At 42.5% G+C, this 23,608-nt stretch overlaps 2 protein-coding genes and 1 long non-coding RNA gene across 11 annotated transcripts in view; 1 reads left to right on the plus strand and 2 right to left on the minus strand.

Annotated features, from left to right (window-relative positions):
• Positions 1-3,313, minus strand: part of ENPP6 (ectonucleotide pyrophosphatase/phosphodiesterase 6) — a 27,584-nt gene extending 24,271 nt beyond the window's left edge. Inside the window, exon 1 of the mRNA XM_083458392.1 lies at positions 2,850-3,313. Coding sequence (XP_083314518.1) covers positions 2,850-3,090 — 241 coding nt within the window. The 5' untranslated portion in view covers positions 3,091-3,313. The remainder of the gene's footprint in view (positions 1-2,849) is intronic.
• On the plus strand, positions 395-20,380 carry LOC310685717. 4 transcript variants are annotated; one of them, XR_014515421.1, is made up of 6 exons: positions 395-744; positions 1,551-1,754; positions 8,643-8,829; positions 16,126-16,268; positions 18,136-18,300; positions 19,497-20,380. It is a non-coding gene; the product is annotated as an uncharacterized lncRNA (long non-coding RNA). The 4 variants fall into 4 exon arrangements; XR_014515422.1 differs by lacking the exon at positions 395-744 and adding an exon at positions 16,951-17,067 and having other exon boundaries at positions 1,161-1,754; XR_014515423.1 differs by lacking the exon at positions 395-744 and having other exon boundaries at positions 1,161-1,754; positions 18,136-18,304.
• The window catches only part of IRF2 (interferon regulatory factor 2), a 39,318-nt gene continuing 35,930 nt past the window's right edge, over positions 20,221-23,608 (minus strand). For all 6 annotated transcript variants that reach the window (XM_083458422.1, XM_083458418.1, XM_083458420.1 and 3 more), the window contains one exon: positions 20,221-21,636. In XM_083458422.1, the coding sequence (XP_083314548.1) occupies positions 21,313-21,636 (324 nt within the window). In that variant the 3' untranslated portion in view covers positions 20,221-21,312. The remainder of the gene's footprint in view (positions 21,637-23,608) is intronic.

Genomic DNA, 23,608 nt, shown 5'->3' on the forward strand with positions numbered 1-23,608 from the left:
TGGTCTTTTTTGTGCTAGGGGAAGTGGGAAACTCTGGAAGAAACTTAGAGGGTGTCTTTTAAATGTCTAACAGCCTATACTTCCATGTTTTACTTTGCTGCATATTTTGTGATGTTTTAAATCTCTGCTGGGGTTCTTTCACCAAAGAGTACCTGCCCCAGAACTGGATCTTGGCATCCAGTAAATTCTCTTTTTATGTACCTATTTTCCCTTGCCAACCAACAGCTATGCGGTGTGCCATCTTGCTGGAGCACTTACGGGAGCAACACCAGACCAGTGCCCCCTTTGCAAGAATTATTTCTTGAAGAAATGCAGACTAGGTGTGCTTATTGTGATTTCCCCGCCCAATCAAAAACCTCTAGTATGGTAAGTAGTGCACTGTGAGAATCATAGCCCTTATTCTTCAAGTATGGCACAAGGAAGTTTATTGCATTTTTGTAGTGTGACAGTAAGTAAATAAGGAGTGTCTGTTGGTTCACTCTCATCTAGCAGCCACTCCTGTGTAATGATGGGTTCATTCCCAGGTCCTACTCCTAGAGTAACCTGATAAACCAGATGTGACTGGGTAGAAAAGATGACCATTCCAATTGGTAATATGGAGCAAGGTGTGTAAGCAGTATGCTGATGACACTCCGCTCTACTTCTCTACTCCTCACATCTCTGAGGTGATAACAAGTCTCTTTGACCAATGTCTGGAATTATTAAGGGGCTGGATAAAGGCCAGTTAACTGAAGCTGAATCCTGGTAAGACAGAAGCCCTGTGGGCAAGTTGCTCCCAAGTTTGGGGAACTGACAAGTTGTCTGTTCTTGATCAAGTTGCCCTCTCCCTGAAGGAGCAGGTATATAGTTTGAGAGTACTCCTATATCTATCACTGTCTCTGGAAAGAACAGGTGTCCTCAGTGGCTAAGAGAGCCAGTGTGGTGTAGTGGTTAAGAGTGGTAGACTCGTAATCTGGTGAACCGGGTTCGCGTCTCCACTCCTCCACATGCAGCTGCTGGGTGATCTTGGGCTAGTCACACTTCTCTGAAGTCTCTCAGCTCCACTTACCTCACAGAGTGTTTGTTGTGGGAGAGGAATGGAAAGGAGATTGTTAGCCGCTTTGAGACTCCTTAGGGTAGTGATAAAGTGGGATATCAAATCCAAACTCTTTCTTCCAGCTGCCTGACCTCCCAGCATCTTCTTCCCATCATTGCATGGCAGGGGTGATTTGCACTGGAAACTGCCTTATTCTGAGTCTGGTCCATTGGTCCATCTCGCCCTGTTTTGTCTACACTGACTGGCAGCAGCTGTCCAGGGTTTCAGCCCTATCTGGAGATGCCAGGGATTGAAAGCAGATGTTCTACTGCTGAGCTATGGACCCTTCTCAACATGCAGAGCAAGCCTATGCAGGTTTACACAGAAGTGTGTTTAAGATTACAGCCTTAGTTATCCAGAGGGTTCAGAGTGCTGTATGTATTTGGATAACACTTAAACTGTTGCAGATCCTCTCTTTAATTCAAGTGCAGTGCTTTGATCATACAAAACTTGTGCTTTGCTTTTTTAATTCCAGGATCCTTGCTCAGTGTTTGGACCAGTTGCCCCTTGTTTATATTCTCTTTCTTTCTCTCACATTCCTGCTGCGTAACCGGAATGGGAAGCAAAGTGAACTTTGGAAACACTGCAGAAGTTCCAGTCCACAACCTTCTGATTCTGAGGGAGTCCTATGGAAGTGAGTGGGGCTTCTTCAGAGTAAGACATTTCAGCGGCTAGCCGGGTAAGTAGTCATCTGCTGATCATAGAGCTAATTGTAACGCAGGAAACAATGTACCTACCGCAGCACAAGCACGAAGTCACAAACCATGACATTATGCCGGTTTTACTCACAAGGGTTTTTATTATGCTAGGGTCACGTGTGTTGATGCTGGCAGAAGTGCTCAGAATGGGAAATATTAGAAGTACTCTAAAGAAGCAAATAAATTGCAGTTTATCTAGGATGAAAAGAAAGGTTTATTGCAAAATATGAAAACTTGGAGAGCACCTTAGATGCTCTCCAAGTTTACATACCTGACATTATTTACTATATAAACCTGCTGTGGAAGCATCTACAGTCTCAACTGTGACAAGCAACGAACAAAAATAGAAAGAAAATACTGTAATGATGGGGACAACAACCCCGTCCTGTCCTGCCACAATATTTTCAGTTTTAGTTAGAATTGATGCAAATTTTGCTTAATATAGTGAAATGATCCATAAAATGATTAAATGTGTTTACACGCCCTCAAATAAATGAATGTCTGTTTTCAGTAATTGTTAAATTATATCTTAACCAGTTATTCAGAAATGTGGGGAAGAACACTCAGCACAATCTAATACTGTATTCCAGTGAGGGAAGATGCGCCAGCTGAGAATAGTATTCTGTGTCGTAGAATCATTTAATACTTTTGCTAATGCCTGATATTCCCTGAGGCGAGAAGTTGAGTGGTTTACTATCGAGTCACCACAACTACAGTTAATAGTCAAAGTTTATTTTTATTTTTTATAAAAAAAATCTGATTGTACTGTTTGCTTTTCAGATGAGCCAACAAGGTCTAACTGTTTGACAAGATTATATTTGTGTGGGGGGGGGGGGTTCTTTCTTGAGGATAAAGTGGAACAAAAACTTGACAAATTTATTGTTTTTTTATATATAGTTCAGACTGACCTGCAGTCATTCCTTTTAATCTTCAGCGAGGATGAATCCTCATTTAAAAATTTAGTCTTTATTCGCCCCCGCAGTGTTACAGAAACTACTGACTTTATGCAATCTGCAACAATTAAGGCTGCCTGCTGTTAAGAGCCCTGTAGTGAGAAAGTCAAAGAACGTACTCACCAGTCATCAGTGTGTAATAGTTTGGATAGGAAAGACTGGGGAAGTCTGGTGTCAGGTAATCCACTTTCACCCCCCTGTTCACAATCTCTCTGAAGCCAGGCAAGGATTCCAGCGCTTCATCGCTGATATAATCGTGGCGAAGTCCATCAATCAAGAACAGCAGGAGCTTTTTTCGATGTGCGAGGGATGAGCTTGCCAGGGTGAGGGCAAGCAGGAGAAAGGGGGCCATGTGCTTTGCCATGTTGCTGGGTGGAGAGGAGTTTTGGCAGAGCACTGTCAGCACCGCCTGTCCCTGTGCAAGAACTCTCAATGAGGCATCTGAAGCTGCTCTGAAGGGCTGGACCTCACACTGCTTGCTCTCATTTTGCTGGTTTGATTCCAGAGTTTAAAGGTACAGCAGCAGTAACTGGAATTGCCAGACTTAAAAAGTTACAGGATAACTGCTAATACACGGTGGACTTTGCATTCTGATGTAGCGAAGCAGGATGCTGGGGGCTGCATTCTGGTACCGTGCTCTGACTATAGAAAGAAACGTTGCATTGAAGCAACAAAAATTTAGTTCTCGGTGTTAACTCTAGCGGCGCTTCCACGACACTCAAAAGGTTAACACAGGAACAATGCAACTGCTGGGTTCCCACATGTCAGGCTTTTCAGGGCACTCAAAACAAACTGGATAAATCTGAGAACAAAAACATAATGAATTTTTCAGATCTTAAACCTTTTCTTTAAAGCCAGTGAGTCGATATAATTTTAAAGTATGAGGAGTGCACTTTTTATTTCTGTTTTTGACTCCTACATTAGCTTCACCAGATTTTGGCGCGGTAATGGATATTTGCAAATTTACAGAGGCATTTGACACCCAGGGTTGAAATTTTTCACGTATGTTAGTGACTTCCGATATTTATAGTCTATTTATAGTCTAGGTAAGTTGGTCCCTTACCTTTCCCACCCCGATCTGGCGACAGTGATCCATGCAACGGTCACCTCCAGGCTTGACTACTGTAATTCGCTCTATGCAGGGCTGCCCTTGAAACTGTCCCAAAAACTCCAGAGGGTGCAGAATGCTGCAGCGAGGCTCCTCACAGGGTCCCTGCCATGGGAGCATATTCACCCAGTGCTTTACCAATTGCACTGGCTCCCAGTGGAGTATAGGGTCAGGTTCAAGGTGCTGGTTTTGACCTTTAAAGCCCTTTGTGGCTTAGGGCCCTTGTATTTATGGGACCACCTCTCCTGGTATGCCCCGCAGAGGCCCTTAAGGTCCATGAATAACCATGGTCCCGGGGTCTAAGGAAGTCAGACTATCCTCCACAGGGCCAGGGCCTTTTCAGTGATGGCTCCAACCTGGTGGAATGCTCTGTCCCACGAGACTAGGGCCCTACAGGATTTAACCTCCTTTTGCCGGGCCAGTAAGACAGAGCTATTCCTCCTGGCCTTTAATTTGAATTTAATTTGATCTTTTATTTCCCTTCTCTTCCTTCCCCCTTCCCTTTTATGAAGATTACCCGCTCTGAGACCCCACAGCTAATTCTCCCCTGGCCTCCTCACTGGCCCAAGTAAGACTAATTCAGCCAGCTAGCCCTGGTGCCTATCTAATGTTTATTAGATGGATTTTCCTCAAATTGATTTCTGAACTTTGAATTTTATTGTTAATCATGTTTTTATACTGTATTTTATGCTGCGTCTATAATTAAGTATTTTAAATTTGTTGTTAGCCACCCTGAGACCGGTTTTCTGAACCGGGAAGGGCGGGGTATAAATAAATTATTATTACAGTGGTACCTCAGGTTAAGTACTTAATTCGTTCCAGAGGTCCGTACTTAACCTGAAACTGTTCTTAACCTGAAGCACCACTTTAGCTACTGGAGCCTCCTGCTGCTGCCGTGCCGCCGGAGCACGATTTTTGTTCTCATGCTGAAGCAAAGTTCTTAACCTGAAGCACTATTTCTGGGTTAGCGGAGTGTGTAACCTGAAGCATATGTAACCTGAGGTAACACTGTAGTATTATGTGAGGAAAGTCGGTGCCAGACTTCTGACATACCTCTTTGCATTTTACTGTTCTCTTCCTGCTGTGCTGTCACGCACATACACATCAATTATACGTTAAAAGTAAACAGAAAGGCAACTTGTATGGAGGAATGTAGGCAACAGTTCAAGGGAGCAACAGGGCCCTGATCATCTAGGATGTGATGCTTGTTTTGACTCCTTTGCTTTGGTTGAGTATTTACTGTATGCCCCTGTAACTAAAGATGTGTGCAGATGTCACACATTTTGGGGTGAGGACTCCTGTAATCCTTTGCTGATTGGGAAGAGAGGCATTTTCTATCAAGTTGTGCCTTTGTTGTTACAGAAAAAAACTATTTTACAAGCACGCAAGCCACAGATTGTGTCCCCTGGTGAAACTCAGTTTCCCCTCTGCATTAGTGCTGACACAACACAGTGTATAACTGTACTAATGAATAATGCCTGTAACATCAGTGTTGAATAACTTGTACCACTCCTCATACGACTAGCAAGCTTTGAAACCGTTCTCTGTTTTTAAAATCATGTTAAGACATAGAGTTGGACTTGCCTGGGTTCTAATAGCTGCAAGACAGGGGGGGGGGTTAGCCTGTGCATTTTTCCGTGGCACTGCAGCACTGTGATGGAAGAAGTTGTGCCTGCTTGGTTTCTGTGTAGCTATTGAATGCATGTGATCTTTCTTTAAAAAGAAGCTGGCATCCTTATGGATGGGTTTGCGCAACTTTGTTTCTTCTAAAGTAAAATTGAGAGCCAGTGTGGTGTAGTGGTTAAGAGCGGTAGTGTCGTAATCTGGGGAACCAGGTTCGATTCCCCACTCCTCCACATGCAGCTGCTGGGTGACCTTGGGCCAGTCACAATTCTCTGAAGTCTCTCAGCCCCAGAGTGTTTGTTGTGGGGGAGGAAGGGAAAGGAGATTGTTAGCCGCTTTGAGACTCCTGAAGGGGAGTGAAAGGCGGGATATCAAATCCAAACTCTTCTTCTTCTTCTTTGAAAGTCACCTCTGTTTGATTTATAGTGCTAAGCTCCGTATCACTCTCTCCCATCAGCTTGATAAAAAACATGTCACCTCAGAAAGCCACCCTGTTGCAGATGTTGATAATGCAATAGACTCTAGAGATCCAGAGGGCAGCAACATGAGAACAGGCCTTTTCTGTGGTGGCTCTCCATTTGCGAAACGCTCTCCATAGGTAGGCTTGCCTGGTACCTTCATTACATATCTTTAGGTGCCAGGCAGAAGCATAGATCTGTAACAAGGCCTTTGGCTGATTGAACATTCTGTGGCCTGTTAAATGTGTTTGTGGGACAGGGGTTATTGGTATGCTTTGGTTCTTGTTTTATTAAGTAATTTGTGTTCTGTTTTGTATTTTTGTGTTTATGTGAACTGCCCTGTGATCTTCAGATGAAGGGTGGTATAGAAATAATAATAATAATAATAATAATAATAATAATAATTAATAATAATAATAATAATAAATTTATTGTGTCATGAAATAAATAATGTATGTGAAACACTTTGAGCCCTTGAGAAAAAGAGCTATATAAGTACCATGCATATTATTATTATTATTCTGATTTTGTCTCAGTCTGGCTGAGTTAAGAAATCCTCTTGGTAAAAAGCAGCTCTTTATTTCTTGAACGGTCTTTGAGCCAAGTGAAAGGCCAGAACATATTGAATGTGGTTGGAGGCTGGCCAATGCAAAGTCCCAGAATCCAGAAAAGAGACAAAACTAAGAATCTTGCAGCCAAGAAGTTAGATTTGGCAGAAATAAAGTTTGGGAATATAAAAGTGCCGAAGCCAGCACAGCAAATAGCAGGCCGCTGGGGTCAGAGTTGCACCACCATTAAAGTATGGGGTTAGGGCAACTTGTAATGAAAAACAAGAGCAAGGTCAGGTGCCAGAATGGCTGATTTCCTGGGATGCTCATGTGTTTTATTGGCAGCGTCCTGCTTTCTCAAATGCTTAAAACAGCATTCTTGGGCTGATGAAGGCGGTCCAAGCTTTCGGCAGCAACCTGCAGTCGCCAATCACCACACAGATTCAGTGAGTGGCATCTGCAAGCTGTGCTCAGACTTTTGTTTTTGTGGAGTGATGCAAGTGATTTTCCCCATTGCAACAGCACCGATACAACCTGGATAGCTTGATAATGGTGCAAGGAGAATGGAGGCGGGGTGTATGTCCATCACTCTGTGTGAGGGCGGGGAGAAGCCTGATAATACACAGTGCCCCAAATTCCAAATGGCAGCCACTCCTATGATGAAGCCCATGGAATTCAAATTGTAAATGGCACAAGGTCGAATAATCATTACTGGCTTGCCTGAGGAAATTTTTCAAGAGAGCTTTGTGTCCGTTCCTTCCATTTAAAAGCAATGAAATGTGAACCCAGTGGGTATTTTCCTGGAGGTATTCTGGCACCTTTTATCCTAGGAAAAAAGCACTGTGTGAACCTTTCTGATTTTTGCCAGTCTCTGTACAAATTACACCCCTCTGTGCCATTTCCCATTCCCAACTCTCAGGAGCAGCTGGATAAATGCACATGAGATGGTTTGAATTGTTTAAGCAGAAAGCTTTTCAGCTAAGCCTGGTATCCCCAATGGAGCACCCATAGGTGCAATGGCACCCATGAAAGTCTCCCCTGGCACTTGAGAATCATCCTTGTGCTCTTTCTTCTGTTCTGTCCCTTTGCCTCACAAGTGTTTCGTTTTTTATCAGGGCGAGAACCTTCCTCAGCCATGCCAAACAATTTTAAGTTTCTGTATTACCTGATGCACTGGTGCCACCAGTCTAGTACTCAAAGCAAGTGTCTGCATCAGTTTCACCCTCACAATGTTCGTTTTCAAAGCCGTAACTTTTATTTGTTAGTAGTACTATGCAAAGGCAAAACTTTGCTAATTATTGAAGGAGCTGAATCAAGCTAACACCCAACCACAGACATCCCTCCCCTGGAAAAAATGAAACAAACTTCATATCACACACACACACACCCACACCCACCCCTGCAGACACAATAACGTGAAATAAACAGATCCCAAGGCAGGATAGATAAACACAAACACCAGAGAGGGGGGAAACTAAGCCAAACACTTACTTCAGAGAGTAGAAGTAAAAACTAAACCCATCTTTTCCCTTTTTTTTTGATTCCAAAGGTTTTTCAAAATGCTTCCTTTCTCTCCCTCCTAATATCCTATCCACTCAGTCTGGAAAACCAGGGAATTGAAGGAGGAAGTGGAAATGAGTGAAACTCTTACCACTTCCTCTCTCAATTTGCTTTAGCTTTCCAGGTTGAGGCTGTTCTTTTCCCATTTCTAAGGAAAGCCCCTAAACTGCCAAAATGTCCCGTTTCACTCTTCCCATCGCTGACCTTTTGTTTCTTAATTAATTGCATGGTTTGCACATGATTTTAATTGCTGGATAATTAGAAAAACGCTGACTGAGAGCCAAGAAACTAACTGCCATGCCAAATCAGTTAAAACAGTAGGCTGAACATTTTGACCTAAAGGAAAACTGAAGCTGTTAGGAAGTTTCTTCCAGCACAGAAATTATAGAAAAAATGATAGCAAAGAACAGTCTACTTACATTTCAAATCCTCGTTGTTCATAGTGTTGAATAACAAAATCTTGCTTTGGATTAGCCTGTGTAATAGCACTGTTTAATATATGCCATTTGGGTACAAGCTAAGTAAGTAAGTAAGTAAACAAGTAAGTAAGAAAGAAAGTAAATAGTTATTCCAAAAATCCAAAGGAAAAAGTTCCTAAAGTTTGATGGTTTCCTTACAGAATGCTTTTCCTGCTATAAGCCTGTCCATGCCCTGTGATCATCATCAGATATCCTTCTCCAGCAGCCGTCCAGAGGGCCATGTGGGAACAGGCCTTTTCAGCAGTGGCCCCCTGACATGGAATGCTCTGCCTGGTGCAGACATTGCTATCTTTTTGGCACAAGGCAAAGATGTTTCTTTTCTCAAAGGTATTTTGGTGTTTCTTCTTTGCAACAGTTGATTGTACAGTCATACCTTGGGTTGAATGCGCTTCGGGTTGAGCGCATTCGAGTTGCGCTCTGTGGCAACCCGGAAGTAACAGAAAGCGTTACTTCCGGGTTTCACCACTTGCGCATGCGCAGACACTCAAAGTGACGTCACGTGCATGCTCAGAAGCGGCGAAAAGGGACACACAGGTGCGCAGACGTGCTGTCGCTAGTTACGTTTGCTTCTAGATGCGAACAGGGCTCTGGAACGGATCCCGTTCACATCCAGAGGTACCACTGTATTCTTCATTTTGAAGGGTGTCTGTGGTATTTTGACCTGTGTTTGAGGATAGAGGAATTGTTTTTACACTTTGATTACCTCGCATTGCACTTCATTTTAGTTGTTTTGTTTTTCATGTATTGATTTTACTATTACTTGCAAGTCCCATTAAGATGCTTCTGTAAAACAGTCAATAAACTTAATAAATCACTGGGCTGGCCTGCCCATGAGGCTTCGTGAGGCAGTCACCTTGGGCAGCTGGCTAATTTGACAGTTGGGAAGGGCAGCAGATCTTGGGTGCCAGCCGGGGCTGCCTTTTGTTGCCTCAGCTGACAGAACAGCAGGAAGGGGCTTTGGCCGGGGGCAGGAAGAGGAGGAGGGTGGGCACCATTTTCTGTTTGCCTCAAGTGGCAACATGTCCCAGGCCAGCCCTGATAAATCGTGGTGGGGATAATAATATGCTAATGTTAACAACCATGAACTATTACTGTGATACGAGCTTAGCCAGACAATCACAGACAGTAGATTTGTGTGTTGGGGTATAGCCCCGCAAAGTAGAGAAAAACTGTAATTTATCTTACCCATATAGAATGAATGTAGAGGTGGTAGCCTTGCCAAGAAGTGTTAGCATTTGCCCTTTGGGGCACAAGTGGAATTGAGAGGCAGTGAGATTCAACCCTGAAGAAGGGAGTAAGGAAATTTTAAAGAGAAAGAAAGAAAGAGAAAAACAGATAAGGGTTTACTGAATTCACTCCCCAGGAAATCAGTGGATGTCTGGAATGGATAAGCCTAAATAAGATATCTGTCAGTTTGTGGTTATGTACAGTATCTGCAGTCGAGTTTATTGTTAGATCCAGATATGTTGGAGGAATTGGACCATGGAGGAAGGGGTTACTTTCCTTCGTGAGCACAAATCGCCCCATGGAGGAACGAATCGCAGGTGCAAGGTCTCTGCAAGCCAGTTGCCCTGGTCATGGCTAGGACAGGGAAAGGGAAGGAAATCCAAACTTGTAAATAGGGAGTCCTGTCAGTAAAAAAAAGGGGGGGGGGTGAGCTACAAATATACTAATACAGTGGTACCTTTGGTACAGACGCTTCAGGTTACAGACGCCTCAGGTTACAGACTCCACTAACCCAGAAATAGTACCTCGGGTTAAGAACTTTGCTTCAGGATGAGAACAGAAATCGTGCTCCGGCGGTGCAGCGGCAGCGGGAGGCCCCATTAGCTAAAGTGGTGCTTCAGGTTAAGAACAGTTTCAGGTTAAGAACGGATCTCCAGAACGAATTAAGTTCTTAACCCGGGGTACCACTGTAAATGAATGAAGATCTGTTTTCTTAAATAAAAGAAAACAGACAGAACCTCTATGTTCAAGATGCAGGCCAATGGAAAGGTCATCATCTTTATTTTGTGCTCCTTCTAGACGCACCTCCCTGGCAGGCTGTTGTTGGAAACCAGAGTGCTTAGGCTTTCTGCTGATCCTGCAAGGCACTTCTTGAAATTGACTGAGTTGTGTGTGACCACTAGGTGTCAGCATTGTTTAAACCTAAGTTCAAAAAGGACACTTGTCTGCATATCCATTGATAAATTGATCAGTCCCCATGCTCCCTCCCCCGTGTTTTGCTATCTTAATCTTAAAAGGGAAGCAATATCCTATCCAAATCTTTAATGTTGTGAAAATAAGCAAGAAATTAAACAAACAAACCTTCTCCAACCACACCTTTTTTTGTGAAATTGCTTTCATTCTAAGCTACTTCATTTGATTTATATCCCAGTGGCAGAAGAACTGGTACTTTCAGAATGTAAAGAAATAAATTGCTGCGCGTGAATGACTAATTATTTAAAAATATATAATTTATATATTTAAAATCAATAATATATGATAAATTTAATAATATATTTAAAATAAAGCCCACCCATAACAACCAACTCACTCAGACCAGAGTAGTAAATTCTGTTTAAAACCAGCTAAAACATTATAGATACCACACAGCCAGCTGAAACCCTGAAGGGCCAAAGCATCTTTGCTCACAGGCCATCTGAAACACATGATTTCTCTCTCTCTCTCTCTCTCTCTCTGTGTGTGTGTGTGTGTGTGTGAGAGAGAGAGAGAGAGAGAGAGAGAGAGAGAGAGAGAGAGAGAGAGCCTTGCAAAGAATAATGGATGGAATATGTGCCATAAGTAGTTATTTCGCCTGCCCCCCACCCCACTTTTGACATGGTGACAACCCTGTGGATGAGGTCAGACTAGGCAATAGTGGTCAATTACACCCAGTGAGCTTCACACTGGTTTTCTTTTTCCTTTAAAAATTATGTGAAATTTCATTTTAAAAAATGCTTGTGAGATTACTGGACATTTTAAATTTAGGTCTTTCTTGCATTTAAATGAAATATTATTGGTATTCTCTCTGTTCCCTCCCTTCCAAGTGGCATCCTAGCAACTGTTTATACGTGAATGACTGTTGTCATAGCTGCTGCAGGGGAAGCAGGAAATAACCCTCAGGGCAGTGTTTACAATGAGCAGGGTTTCCTTAAATTTCAGGAGACTCCCTCCTCTGTCAACAGCTCTTGTGCATTCAGATGCAAAACAATTGTGTCCTAGACTAGAGGATAAACAGACCTGGGAAGGAAAACACACACAAAAACTCCCGTGAATTCCTTAAAATCTTTATACATAATTGAAGTTATGTATTCTGATTATAAATGAGGTTCTGCTTGCTTGTTTTTGAAGGAAGGTACCTGATTTGACGCGGGTGGTGCTGTGGGTTAAACCACAGAACCTAGGACTTGCCGATCAGAAGGTCAGCGGTTCGAATCCCCATGACGGAGTGAGCTCCCGTTGCTCGGTCCCTGCTCCTGCCAACCTAGCAGTTCAAAAGCATGTCAAAGTGCAAGTAGATAAATAGGTACCACTCTGGCGGGAAGGTAAACAGCGTTTCCGTGCGCTGCTCTGGTTCGCCAGAAGCGGCTTAGTCATGCTGGCCACATGACCCGGAAGCTGTACGCCAGCTCCCTTGGCCAATAAAGCGAGATGAGTGCTGCAACCCCAGAGTCGGTCACGACGGGAGCTAATGGTCAGGGGTCCCTTTACATTTTACCTGATTCTTCAAAAGTACTCATGGATTATGCACAGTGGGAATAGTTTGAGCATCACTGTGGATTATTCCTCCCGAATGACATATTGCAATGTAGGAGATGGTCAGTGGAATGGAATGTGTTAGGGCTATCAACACGTCTGCTGCCTAACTTTTAATTAATTTGTCAAAATGTAAATCTGTATACTGAAAAAGCTCAACACACGCAAATCATATTACAAAAGTAATCAATATAGGGGACTATTAGAACCAGATATCCCTACTCAAGGTGGTGGGTGGGGGAGGGGCAACAGGTATTACCTGGGTGTCGGATTTAAGGAATTTTCCTTTCTGCTAGAGACTAAGTGGACCTTGTTCCATATTCTGTTCTATTTAGCAGAATCATTAGTGGAATCTAAGTCATGTACCTATGTTACTTTGAGGCTATCTAGTGTACCTGTCCAAAAAAAAAAAATTCTAGAGCTGTCATCCGTCTGTCTGTCTAATAACAAAACCAAACAATTGAAAATGCTATGTAATAATTGGGTGGACAAATGGTATCAACAAATCTGCTTTAATGGAAAAGCTGCCTAAGAAGTTGAAGCAAGAAGTAATCTAATGATGATGAAAGGCACTTTTTATGAAAGTTGGTTTAATTGCTTATATTGCACATCAGGAACATGACTGGCAGCCTCTGTTGACACACAGAGTGCTTTGTTGTGTGTTGTTGTTTTATTTATTTTATTAAAAAGAAATGATACAACATAGCAAAATACACAAGTAGCATTCACTTTGCCAAAAAGAAAACAAATGCTTTCTCGATAAAACCTGAAACATTTTGAAAGGATAATAATGATAATCAGAAATAGCATGCAATCAAAATTTTGTTGTGCTTTATAATGCAGTGAACTGTATTTTGCTGGTCATGAAATGGTTTTGCTTGTTCTGTTGTTTTGTTTTTCGTTTTGCTTGATAACTGTTATTATCTAAAAATAAATTATAATAAGATATGTTTTTTAAAAGCTCAATATGTGCCTTTTTGAGGCCACTGAAGAAATCCTGAAAGAGGTTCCATTTAATAAACAAAAGTTCCATGGCCTTTCCTTAATATGTTCTTCTTTCTCAGTTACAGTAACACACAGGAGCCAAAATGGCTTCAGTAATTAAGTGTGCTCTTCAAACTTAGCCCTACAGATTAAAATTTCATCTCACCAATTACCCAATTAAAAGTTCTGTCAAGTGAGGCCTGTATGTAGAATTCATGCAATGCATGAATCAGTCCAAATAGCAAAAATTAAATACTGATTTGCCCATTCCGTTTAACAGAGCTCTTTAACCAGCAATAACCTCCAATAAAAACACATATCTAATTATATGGAAGCAAGAGTCAGCTTTAAAACTGTCAGAAGCTCCTGTGCCTTCCATAATTCTTTTGCACAGATATTTCCCATGGCTTGGCCTCCTTCTCTTTCTGTGTTTGGTTCTGTCTGTTTATAAACAGTGGAAGTGAAAGTGAGAATAAAATTGTATTTACAACTGAAATGATTGTTAGGATCAAATGCTGAAAATAAAATAAATAATAAAACATAATAAAAAAAATTAAATAGACAGACAGACATACTGTGCTGGCATGGAAGGAGGTTAAATACAGCTACTCTGAGTAACATGTTAGATTTGGCCAGTCCTGGGGATGGAGAGCAGAAGTGATACAGGATTGTGTTTCTTGAAATAATATGAAATTTGAAAACTGCATCCCCATGTATGTGGGCAGTCATGTCCTCTCAGAAACACTCTGACGTAGATTAGCCGAGAGAATTATACATTTAAAGCACAGGACTTACTCCCCCCCAAAGAATTCTGGGAACTGTAGTTTACGCCTCACAGAGCTACAATTCCCCACACCCTTGACAAACTACAGTTCCCATGATTCTTTGGAGAGCGCCATGTGCTTTAAACATATGGTGTGTATGCAGCCTCAAGTGTTCAAGGCTAGTCAGCACAGGGATTTGAGTCCTTGTCTCTGCTCTTTTCCCATTACCACAGATAGAGATAAATCAGGTTGGGTTGGTTTGGTTTGCTTCGGAGTCAGCATTATAATAAAAAGGAAATCTGTTACAATGGATAATGTCGCCTTAGCATGCTAATGCAGTTGCCACCTTTTACCAGCAGGGCTCCTGAGCATTCAACACATCAAAGCAGGAAGGGCACGACTGCAACCTTCCCTTTCTCAGTGATGTAATGATTGATGGGGAAAGGTACAGTACACTTGTTGATGTTTTTGACAAAGACACGGCTTTTAAGAACAAAGGAGCCCAGCCCAGGAAACAAAAGGGAGAAACCTCTTTGCATCAAACTCTTTTAAGTTCATGTAGATCAAAAAGATTATCATTGACTTGGTGGTTGATTTCATTCCTTTGTTTCCTGACGACGGCGAGTGCTCTAACATTAGTTATAGCTGGGTGTGCATGAAACAATCTGCTGTAACCTTTGGACTGATTTAGTGCAAGTATTTTGTGTTTTTTTATATATAAAATTTGGCATATTTCCATAATGCAATGTTTGATGAAGTTGCATCATAGCTGCTATTTGTTTGCTCAAAGGGCCAGAGTTATAAAAAGGAAAGAGGTAAACACTGGAAGTCTGGGTTTGTTAATTTGTCACTATAAAGAATGCTGCAATCTCTGGCTAGCATTGATAAACCCTTTTTGACTTTACTACTACCCAAGAGCCTCAGTAACTGCTAGCAATGAAGGCAGGAGGAAGATAGTTAACTGACTGCACTAATATACGGAAACTTTATTATTTTGTTATCTCTAAACTGCTGCATAACTGTCGCATCATGTGATGCTCATATTGCAGTTCAATGTGTACATATTCTGGTAATGACTTCAAGCCTGGAGCCAATGGCTGGGTTCAGATGCAACATGAAACCATGGTTTGTTTAACTAAACCATTTTTGTAACACCCCTTTTTATATGTCCGGTGCCTCTGTGTAGAAAACTTTCTGCGACATCCAGCAGCAAAATGGCACTTATTGAAATGACAAGAAGCAAGAACAGGGGTCCCTAACCTTTTTGAACCTTTAGGCACATTTAGGCTTCCTCTATCACTTTAAGGGGGGGGGGGGTGCTGTTCTTGTTGCCTTTCCCTTGTGTGTGTGTGGCACTCCCTACTTCCATTTAAGTGAATGGAGAATCTGTCATGAGTACCCGCAATAAATTGCTGCAGGGGTACATATAAGTATACGACTCCATACGTGAAACAGTTGTCTACCTTCTCTTGTTCTGTAGCTCAAAGGTCACTCAGGTACTAGGAAAAAATATGCAGTTTCCATGGCAAGGCAGCCAAGTGAATGGTTACTATGGGAACTTGGAGCAGCAACTAGCCGAGCAGGTTGTTGTGTAAACTGAAAGTGCAAACACATTGTCAAAGTCAGTTATTGAGGAGCTGGAGTTTTGATTATAAAAACATAGCTCTGTTTGAAGGAGTTTTGAAATGTATTTAATTAGTCATTCTTGGGCCGCTGTTTCATTTTAGCGGCTTAGCACTTTTTAGAAAAACCAACACAGCTTTAAGAATATAGGTTACAAATGGTTTGCACTGTATGTACTGTACTTTCAAAAGGTTTGCCTTGACATCTGTCAAATCCATGTAACAACGTGTACATTTTAAACTAGGGTTGTCACTCTTTTTAACTAGGGTTGTCACACGTCCAAAATTTCCCTGGAATACTGCTGTCGGAAGTAGTGTCACAAAAATGTCTGGGAAAATCCGGACGCATGGCAACCCATGTTGGCAGTGCTCAACAACTTTGGGCAAAACTAAAAGCAGCTCCACACCTTTGGCCAAAACAACAACAACTTTTCTGTCTGGATTTTTACTGTTTCAAATATAACAACCCTATTTTAACTAATCCTGCTCTTGTGACTTTCCCTATCACTTCTTAGTTATCTAATCACCGTGCCCTGTGGTTGGACTTTTGGAAAGTTGTTCTACCTGCCGCACTTTATCTCAAGGCCTTTGAGGTCATCCTTCCCACCTTTGGGTCTCCAGCTTCAGTAGCAGTGGTGAGATCTTTGGAACAGAGGAGGTAAGTGGAAAGGAAGCCTGTGGTGTGGTATTGGGGCTTAACAAAACTAAAAGACCCTACCATGAAGTGTGGCAGTGCTGGCAGAACAATGTTATAAGGCCACTTGTAACCAATGCACTCTGAGGTTTAGCTTTTGGAAAGACGCAGAGCACAGACAGAGTAGGACCAGTGAAGGATCAGGGCCTGGGTGGAGCTGTGCAGTGGGCTGGAGGTTCCCAACCCCCATCACCTCAGTTGTCAGGAAAAGCTTCCGCTGCTGAATTTCTGCCTCAACAGAACAGGGCTGCTTGAAGGATGCAGTCGGTGTGTGGGGTTTGGCAGTCCTAATTATTTAAAATTAAGGCCTATTTAAGTACAACTCAGAGTACTCTCAGAACCTGAAAATTAATACCTAAGTACTTAAATTAACAGCATAAAAAATGAACGTGCCTAATAGCCACTGGTGCCTCAAAAATATTGGTCTTGAGTGTTGGAATGAAGGTTGCTGCAGAAGTAATGACGCCATTCTCTGCTCCTATCCGACTACTATAAAATTTCACTGGCTCCTAAATTTTTGTATTCGTTTTTAAAAAAAATATGATTACATGACTGTTAATAATTATTTGAATTTGCATAGAATCCTATCAGGAAAAGAGCATGGCGCAGAATATATTATTTGCAAATAAGAAGTTTTTGGTTTCAGTACTCGTAATCTCCAGCTTTAAAAACTTGGAGAACAGAGCCATCAAATGTCCATCCATCTGTGGTCATGAGATCCTACAGAAGTGCTGCTGGCAACTAATGTTAGCCAGTTGTTGGGGTAGGTAGACTATTGCTTTGATTCAGGGCAAGACTGTTCATTCACATATGCTGGGATTTGCTACAAAGCTAGAGCTTCCAGAGCTTATCAGTATTGCTGTGTCAGGGCAGCAAGGCCATAGTATAGAACCTAGAGCTGCACATAGCCCCCTCCACCCCCTCTGCAAGCCTGGCCGACCCAGGGACCACCCACCTTGCCCTGGGTCCAGCAAACAGTTTGGGGTGGGGTGGCGCTGTGGTTTAAACCACAGAGCCTACGGCTTGCTGATCAGAAGGTTGGGGGTTCGAATCCCCGCAACGGGGCGAGCTCCCATTGCTTGGTTCCTGCTCCTGCCAACCTAGCAGTTTGAAAGCAACGCAGTGCAAGTAGATAAATAGGTACCGCTCCAGTGCGAAGGTAAACAGTGTTTCCGTGCGCTGCACTGGTTTGCCAGAAGCGGCTTAGTCATGCTGGCCACATGACCCAGAAGCTGTATGCCGGCTCCCTCGGCCAATAAAGCGAGATGAGCGCCACAACCCCAGAGTCGGCCATGACTGGACCTAATGGTCAGGGGTCACTTTACCTTTAATGTTTAATTAGGGTTCTGACAACTGCAACTGAGATACTGTCAGGAGGGGTCAGGGGGAAGAAACGCTGCCATCTCCTCTCCCAACCAAGAGCAAGAGGGTTCAGTCCTGCTAGGTGCTACTTCGCAAGCTTCAAAAAAGCATCCTGCAGCCCAAAGGATTGAATCCTGATGAGTGGAGGATTCCATCCTGCTAAGGTTTGCTTCCCCAGCACATTCTCTGTGGGGAACATGCTGGCCTAGCAGACTCCTGCAGCCTTTCCACCCAATACCCTGCCCCTGATGGCTGCAGATCACCCCAGATGGCCCAACCTGATCCAAGGCTGCCCCAACCCAACTCAGCCAAAGCCCAGATGCCCTCTAATCAGCCCAATTTAGCCTGCAATTTGGCTGAATCTAGTGCACAGCCACAACAGAAACCCTAAGGGGTTTTCTTACTATGTTTTGGAGTTGGGGAATCCCTGATGTATAAAGCAAGACTAAACCATATCCTTTTGTTCTAGGAGCACACACATGCCCTGTGAAACCTGGGATAGGTCTGCCGTATAGAACTCTAACAAAAGAATCTCCAAATGCTGTTGTATCCTGAACCAAAAGAGCAATTGCAGCCGTGCTAAAGAAGGAGCTGTATAAACTTTCTGAAAGTACAAGCTTTCGGACCTGTTATTGTAAGTAAGCGATTGGAACTACCGGTAGTTAAAATGCTGCACTGCAATGATGTTACAGCTAAAATATGAACAAAAGAGCACATACGGTACTTGGGAAACTTCATTATCAGTAGCAGCCGTGAGTTGTGAGGCTTGTGTGCACTTTACTTGTGGTTTCCTAGTTGCACTCTGAAACTTCACTGTGTGATAAATTACCAACATTTAAGTTCTTTTCAAAATGACAGGATAAATGTGTGCTACTTGAACACTTTCTCAAGGCCCTTTTTTGTGTGTGCATAAACTAGTACTGAAGCAGTAGAGCCATGGCGTGTGTGTGTGTGTATACATGCACTTTTAACAAATAAAAATAATACATTATAGAAACAAAAGATAGTTGAACTGTGTCAGTATGGATAGAAAATAAAGAGAATTCTCTGTGGTATAATTACAGTACATACATTTTACCATTTCAATTTAGATTTGTATCCAAGCAGAAAAAGTAAAGATGGAATTAGCCCTAAGGCTAGGAAGTTCAATGAATAGCCTTGGGATATCAGCCTAATGTACCTTGCTGCTCTGTCCTCATTTGGGTTGGGCAGAAATGTAACAAGCACATAGATTCATTTAGGCATAATTTGGCTGTGTTGCTAAGAAATTATCTGGGCTAAGTGGCTGATCTCACAATCTTTGTTGTTTTGCTTGTGCCACAAGCAGCATCGCAGCTGCAACAGGTCCAGTGCAAAGATTGAACAAATGATATTGCAAGCAAATAAGCATTCTGATTGATAGGTTTTATTTTTGGAGGGGGGAGGACATCATGTAGCACAAAAATGCTTTACGCTTCATGTGTGAAAACTTTGGGTTATGCGGCAGATTCATCTATACCTCAAGCAACTGACATTTTAGGGGATGCTTCATATATTATATAAACCATAAACGAATGTGGGTCTAATCTGTACCTGTGCTGAATGCCTTTAAGTAAGGCGACTACTTCATCATGTGTGAAAACTGCAGCCACATTCATAATAATTTATGTATTGGTTTCATGGTTACTGATGATTAATTGTCATAAGCCACCTTAAGAATTGCCTGAGAGTCAGATTCTGAACTTTAGTATAAATACGTTTTACGTATCTAGGACAAGCCTTGACTCACTGCCTAGAATCTCTTCATTGATATTATCCACAGTTAACACTAATTGGGATTCTCTGTTCCAGGGCTTTTCTTTCAGCGGGAACCTGCCAGAACTCAGTTCCAGCACCTCTCAGGTAGGCACTTCTAAGAGAATGAAGAAAATAAAGTAAAATTCATGGTGAGTTCCATCACCTTTTCTTTTTTGAAAAATAGCACTGCTGTGTTCACCCATGTTTCTAAAGTGGTTAGGAAAGCCAGATTAAGAAGTATCCCAGTTATGGGATACCAAAACAGAAAGCCCAAGCAGTAGGATTTCCAGCAGAAATTATTACAGCTTTTATTGCCTCACTGCAAAATTAAACTACCATGCTGGCTTTTGGAGACAGGAGTTACCTGTCTCCTTATAGACATGCACCTTATAGCCCTTTAGCATCAATTTGTTCTAACTGTATGTCTCAAGCAAATCTTCTGTCTCAAATTAGTAAAACTGGTCTGTGTGCAGGATTTCTTTGTAAGCATTCTGTGCACTGTAAATAACTTTTGACACCGAATGTACCTGAAGCACTAAGAAATTCCACTTAACCTAATCTAAAAAACAATAGCTATAATCCAGCAAAAGTTATCATTTATTCCTCCTGCCTCTGCTATAGCCTGGAACGTGCCCCAAAGCGCCTCTCAATCAATGGAACACACATCATATATTTTGGCATCTTTTGTTTTCAGAACATGAAAGTAATTGCCCCCTTAACTTTTTTACACGATCCCTTTGGAAGTGTTTTATCTTATATATATATATTAAATCCCACACACCAAAGAAAACGTGTTTATTTAAAAACTTATTTATATATAATATTTATTATCAATCCACAGGATAGTTTGATTGCTACATAAAATTCATTAAAAGCTATTTCACCTTTACAAATTGTAAAAAAGAAAAGAAAAAAAGAAAAAAGAAAAAAAAAGAAAATGTGCCACAAAGATGCGATGGTTGCTGACAACCAAGTCACTGAATTGTAAAATTATAAATTTGCTGTAGAAAAGATAAAAAAAGTAAAACAATTAATATTCACTTTAGAATTTTACTTTGAATAAAATATCCCACTGTATAAAAAAATAAAAAAGCTTACTCTGGTTAGAATTAGAGTATTTCTCTCTCTCTTTAAAACCTGGGAATTTGCATAATATATCTGTAATAGATTTTCTTCTATTGTACCACACAGCTTTCAAGCATAGCAGATTAGACAAGTATAAGGTAAGCACTCTTTAAAACAACCTGCGAAATGTACAGGAGGAGGTTTTACTTTCCTATTTGATTCTTTTTCCATACTCCAAGGCGACATTAGCCAGAAGAGCCCTGGGAAAGAGCGAAGTTGAGGGTGGGGAAGAAGGGGCTTTAAGTGTGCCATTAATAAGAGCAAGATAATGAAAGGCCTTTTTTGCAAGTGCTTTTTCTTTTTTTCAATAAGGTGCGAAAGCAGTCTGCAGTATTGCTAGTACAGCACTGCATTATGTACATATTCACAACTGATTCTGGAAAAAAACAAAAATCAAGCAAGTTCACATTTTTCTTTCCATTCTGAGGTTTTCAGTTCCATTGTGGCCTGAACTGCTAGAAATGGAGGAACTTCATTTGGGGGCTCTTGGTCCTCTTGTTTCAGCCTTGGAATCTACCAGGGTGGCTTTCCTTTCCCTGGGCTGTAACCTTGGACCTCTGTCCAGCTTCACGTCTACATTCTGTGGGTTGGAGTCCTGAGTTTAAAATGCTCCAGTGCTGGAGTTGGACACGGTCGCCTTCCGCACTGTCAAGGCTCTTCTCTCTTCGGTTTGCTGAATGTACATTAGATGTGCTCCTCAAAGCCACAACAGAGAATCCGCCAAGAACGTGCCCGTTTATGTGGCTTAGCTGCTCTTGACTCTTGACTGAGTAATATCTGACGTTTTCTTGATGACGCTGGCCCGGTTCTCGTGATCCGGTGGCCTGTTGCTGTTGCTGTAGCTGGTGGAAGCCGAGCACACGATTTGTTGCAGAGGGAGCTCTGGGAAAGGCCACGAGCTGTTGTAAGGCAAGGGACAGGCTTCTTCCTTAATGGTGACCTGGAGGTCAGGCTTGTTGGAAGTCACAAAAGTAGCCATCCCAGGAAGCGGGTAAGGGGAGTTCCTGGTCCCCAAGTTGCTGTAGTATTGTTTGCCGCCAACGTTTTCCTTTTGCCAGTGAAGATGACCCTGCAGAGAGGAGACAAGAGGGTTTTATTCATCCCACATACAGCATAATCAGGACACCTCTTGCAATTGGAAAAGTCATTTGTTGTAGAGGAGGCAATAACCACACTTGTAGGATGACTATTGTCATAGTGTTGAGGGTACAGAAAGGGACTCTTCACCACAGGAGGATCTAGAATGAAAGGCAGTTTCCCCTTTCCCTCAACTGTGCTCCATATTGCAACCTGTTTGTTTGGGGCCTTACTGACTCCCTTCCTTGCACAATTGGCCCTAGGCTCCTTTGCTTGGCCATGCCAAGTGAGGTGCGATAAAAGGTCCTCCAGCTCCCAACTTAGCATGTGGCAGAAGTGCTCCTACACTGCCACATGCACTCTCTTAGCATCCTGACTTTCATACATCTGGGGAAAGTCTGGGTGTGCGTTTGTAGCTTCTTTATGGCAACTGGGAACCCCCAATTGCCCAGGGTTCCTGACTGCCTAGGCACCCCATTCGAACCTGTCACTGACTACACAGCGGTCAGGGAGCTGGTGCACATGCCAATGTCAGGGGTGGAGCAATGGTACACTCCCTCTCCTTGACCATCCAGCTTCTGTGTGGTGAAGGAGGAAAGTCTACAGAGTTTCACTGACGCAGTACACATTGTAAGAATACATAAACATACACACTTAAGACTTAACCTGCCCAGTTGCAGGGTTGACAACAAAAATCAGCTACAGAAGCTATAGTGAAGAATGTTTTTTCTCTCATACAAGAAGTACTCATACAGAAATACTTTTGGTATTTGCAGGTACCACATGTGTAAGAAAGCTTTCCATCATGGCTAGGAGAACTTCCTGCCATTGTGTTCAACCACATGTGAGCTCAGGAAATCCAAAAGTGGCAGCTTGCAACCAAGATACGACAAACAAGCAAGCTGCAACTAGCTTTCATAGTCGGAAAATGTTATGCACAGTTGCTTGTTTGTAGCAGTACCCAACTGAAAGACTTCGCTGCTCATTTTGAAGGAGAAAAAAGTGTCCCGTTACAGATTGCTGCAGCAGTGCATTAACTTGCAAACACCATGACTCCTGAAGTGTGAAGGTAAGCAAAAAGACATGCAGTTTTCAATGATAATTAGCTACGCCTGGTGCAGATACACACCAATGCCTGTTCTGGGTCAAAAAAAGCACCCCAGAACACTACGTAAGGAAGCTTTGGCCTCTTCCAGGCTATGCTGACATGGCACAGCAGTTGTGCAGCACAACTGTGTCGTGCGGGTGCTAGAGAGGCCCTGATCCAGCAATGCTGGCACCCGGAGATTAATGCAAGGGCACACTCTTTGCATTGATACCAAGGCACCTTGAACTGATTGTATCAACTTCTACCACAACTCGGCCCAATTTGCAAGCCCAGCTGAGCTAGAATGTTTGAAAAATGCTGCCTTTGGAGTAATTCTAAGGTTTCTGCAGCAACAGGGTTGCTACTGAGAACTGCTTGTGTGCGGCTGGCGCTCCAGAGGAGTCGTGCTAACTTTGAGATTCCACTTCCCTCATGGAGAAGGAGCAGCTGCAAAGCAAAGTCCCCCAGGGACTTTGCGTGTAGAAATACCGTCTGCTGTGCTAGGGCCGAAATGTGAAAACGCCTCGTCATGGCTGTATTTTTAGTACTGCTTCGGCGGTTCAGCATCGTAAGCTGAAGCAAAGTGGTTATAGCCATTGGCTGAAACAGAGCGTTTACAGAATCACAGAACTGTAGACTTGGAAGGGACACTGAGGATCATCTATTTATTTACCACGTGGGTGAGCAACATGGCATGGTTGCCTCTGCTAGCAGCATACATCCCTGGGGGCTTTTGAGTAGAAAGCGAATGGCTGTTAAGTTAAAATCCTTAAATTTTACACCCCAAAACCATCTCTGTTATTTCAGTGGCCCTGCTCTGAAGTACCGTATTTTTCGCTCCATAGGATGCACTTTTCCCCCTCCAAAAATGAAGGGG

This window comes from Podarcis tiliguerta, assembly GCF_965153285.1.
Source record: "Podarcis tiliguerta genome assembly, chromosome: 9".
Classification (NCBI taxonomy): Eukaryota; Metazoa; Chordata; class Lepidosauria; order Squamata; family Lacertidae; genus Podarcis; species Podarcis tiliguerta.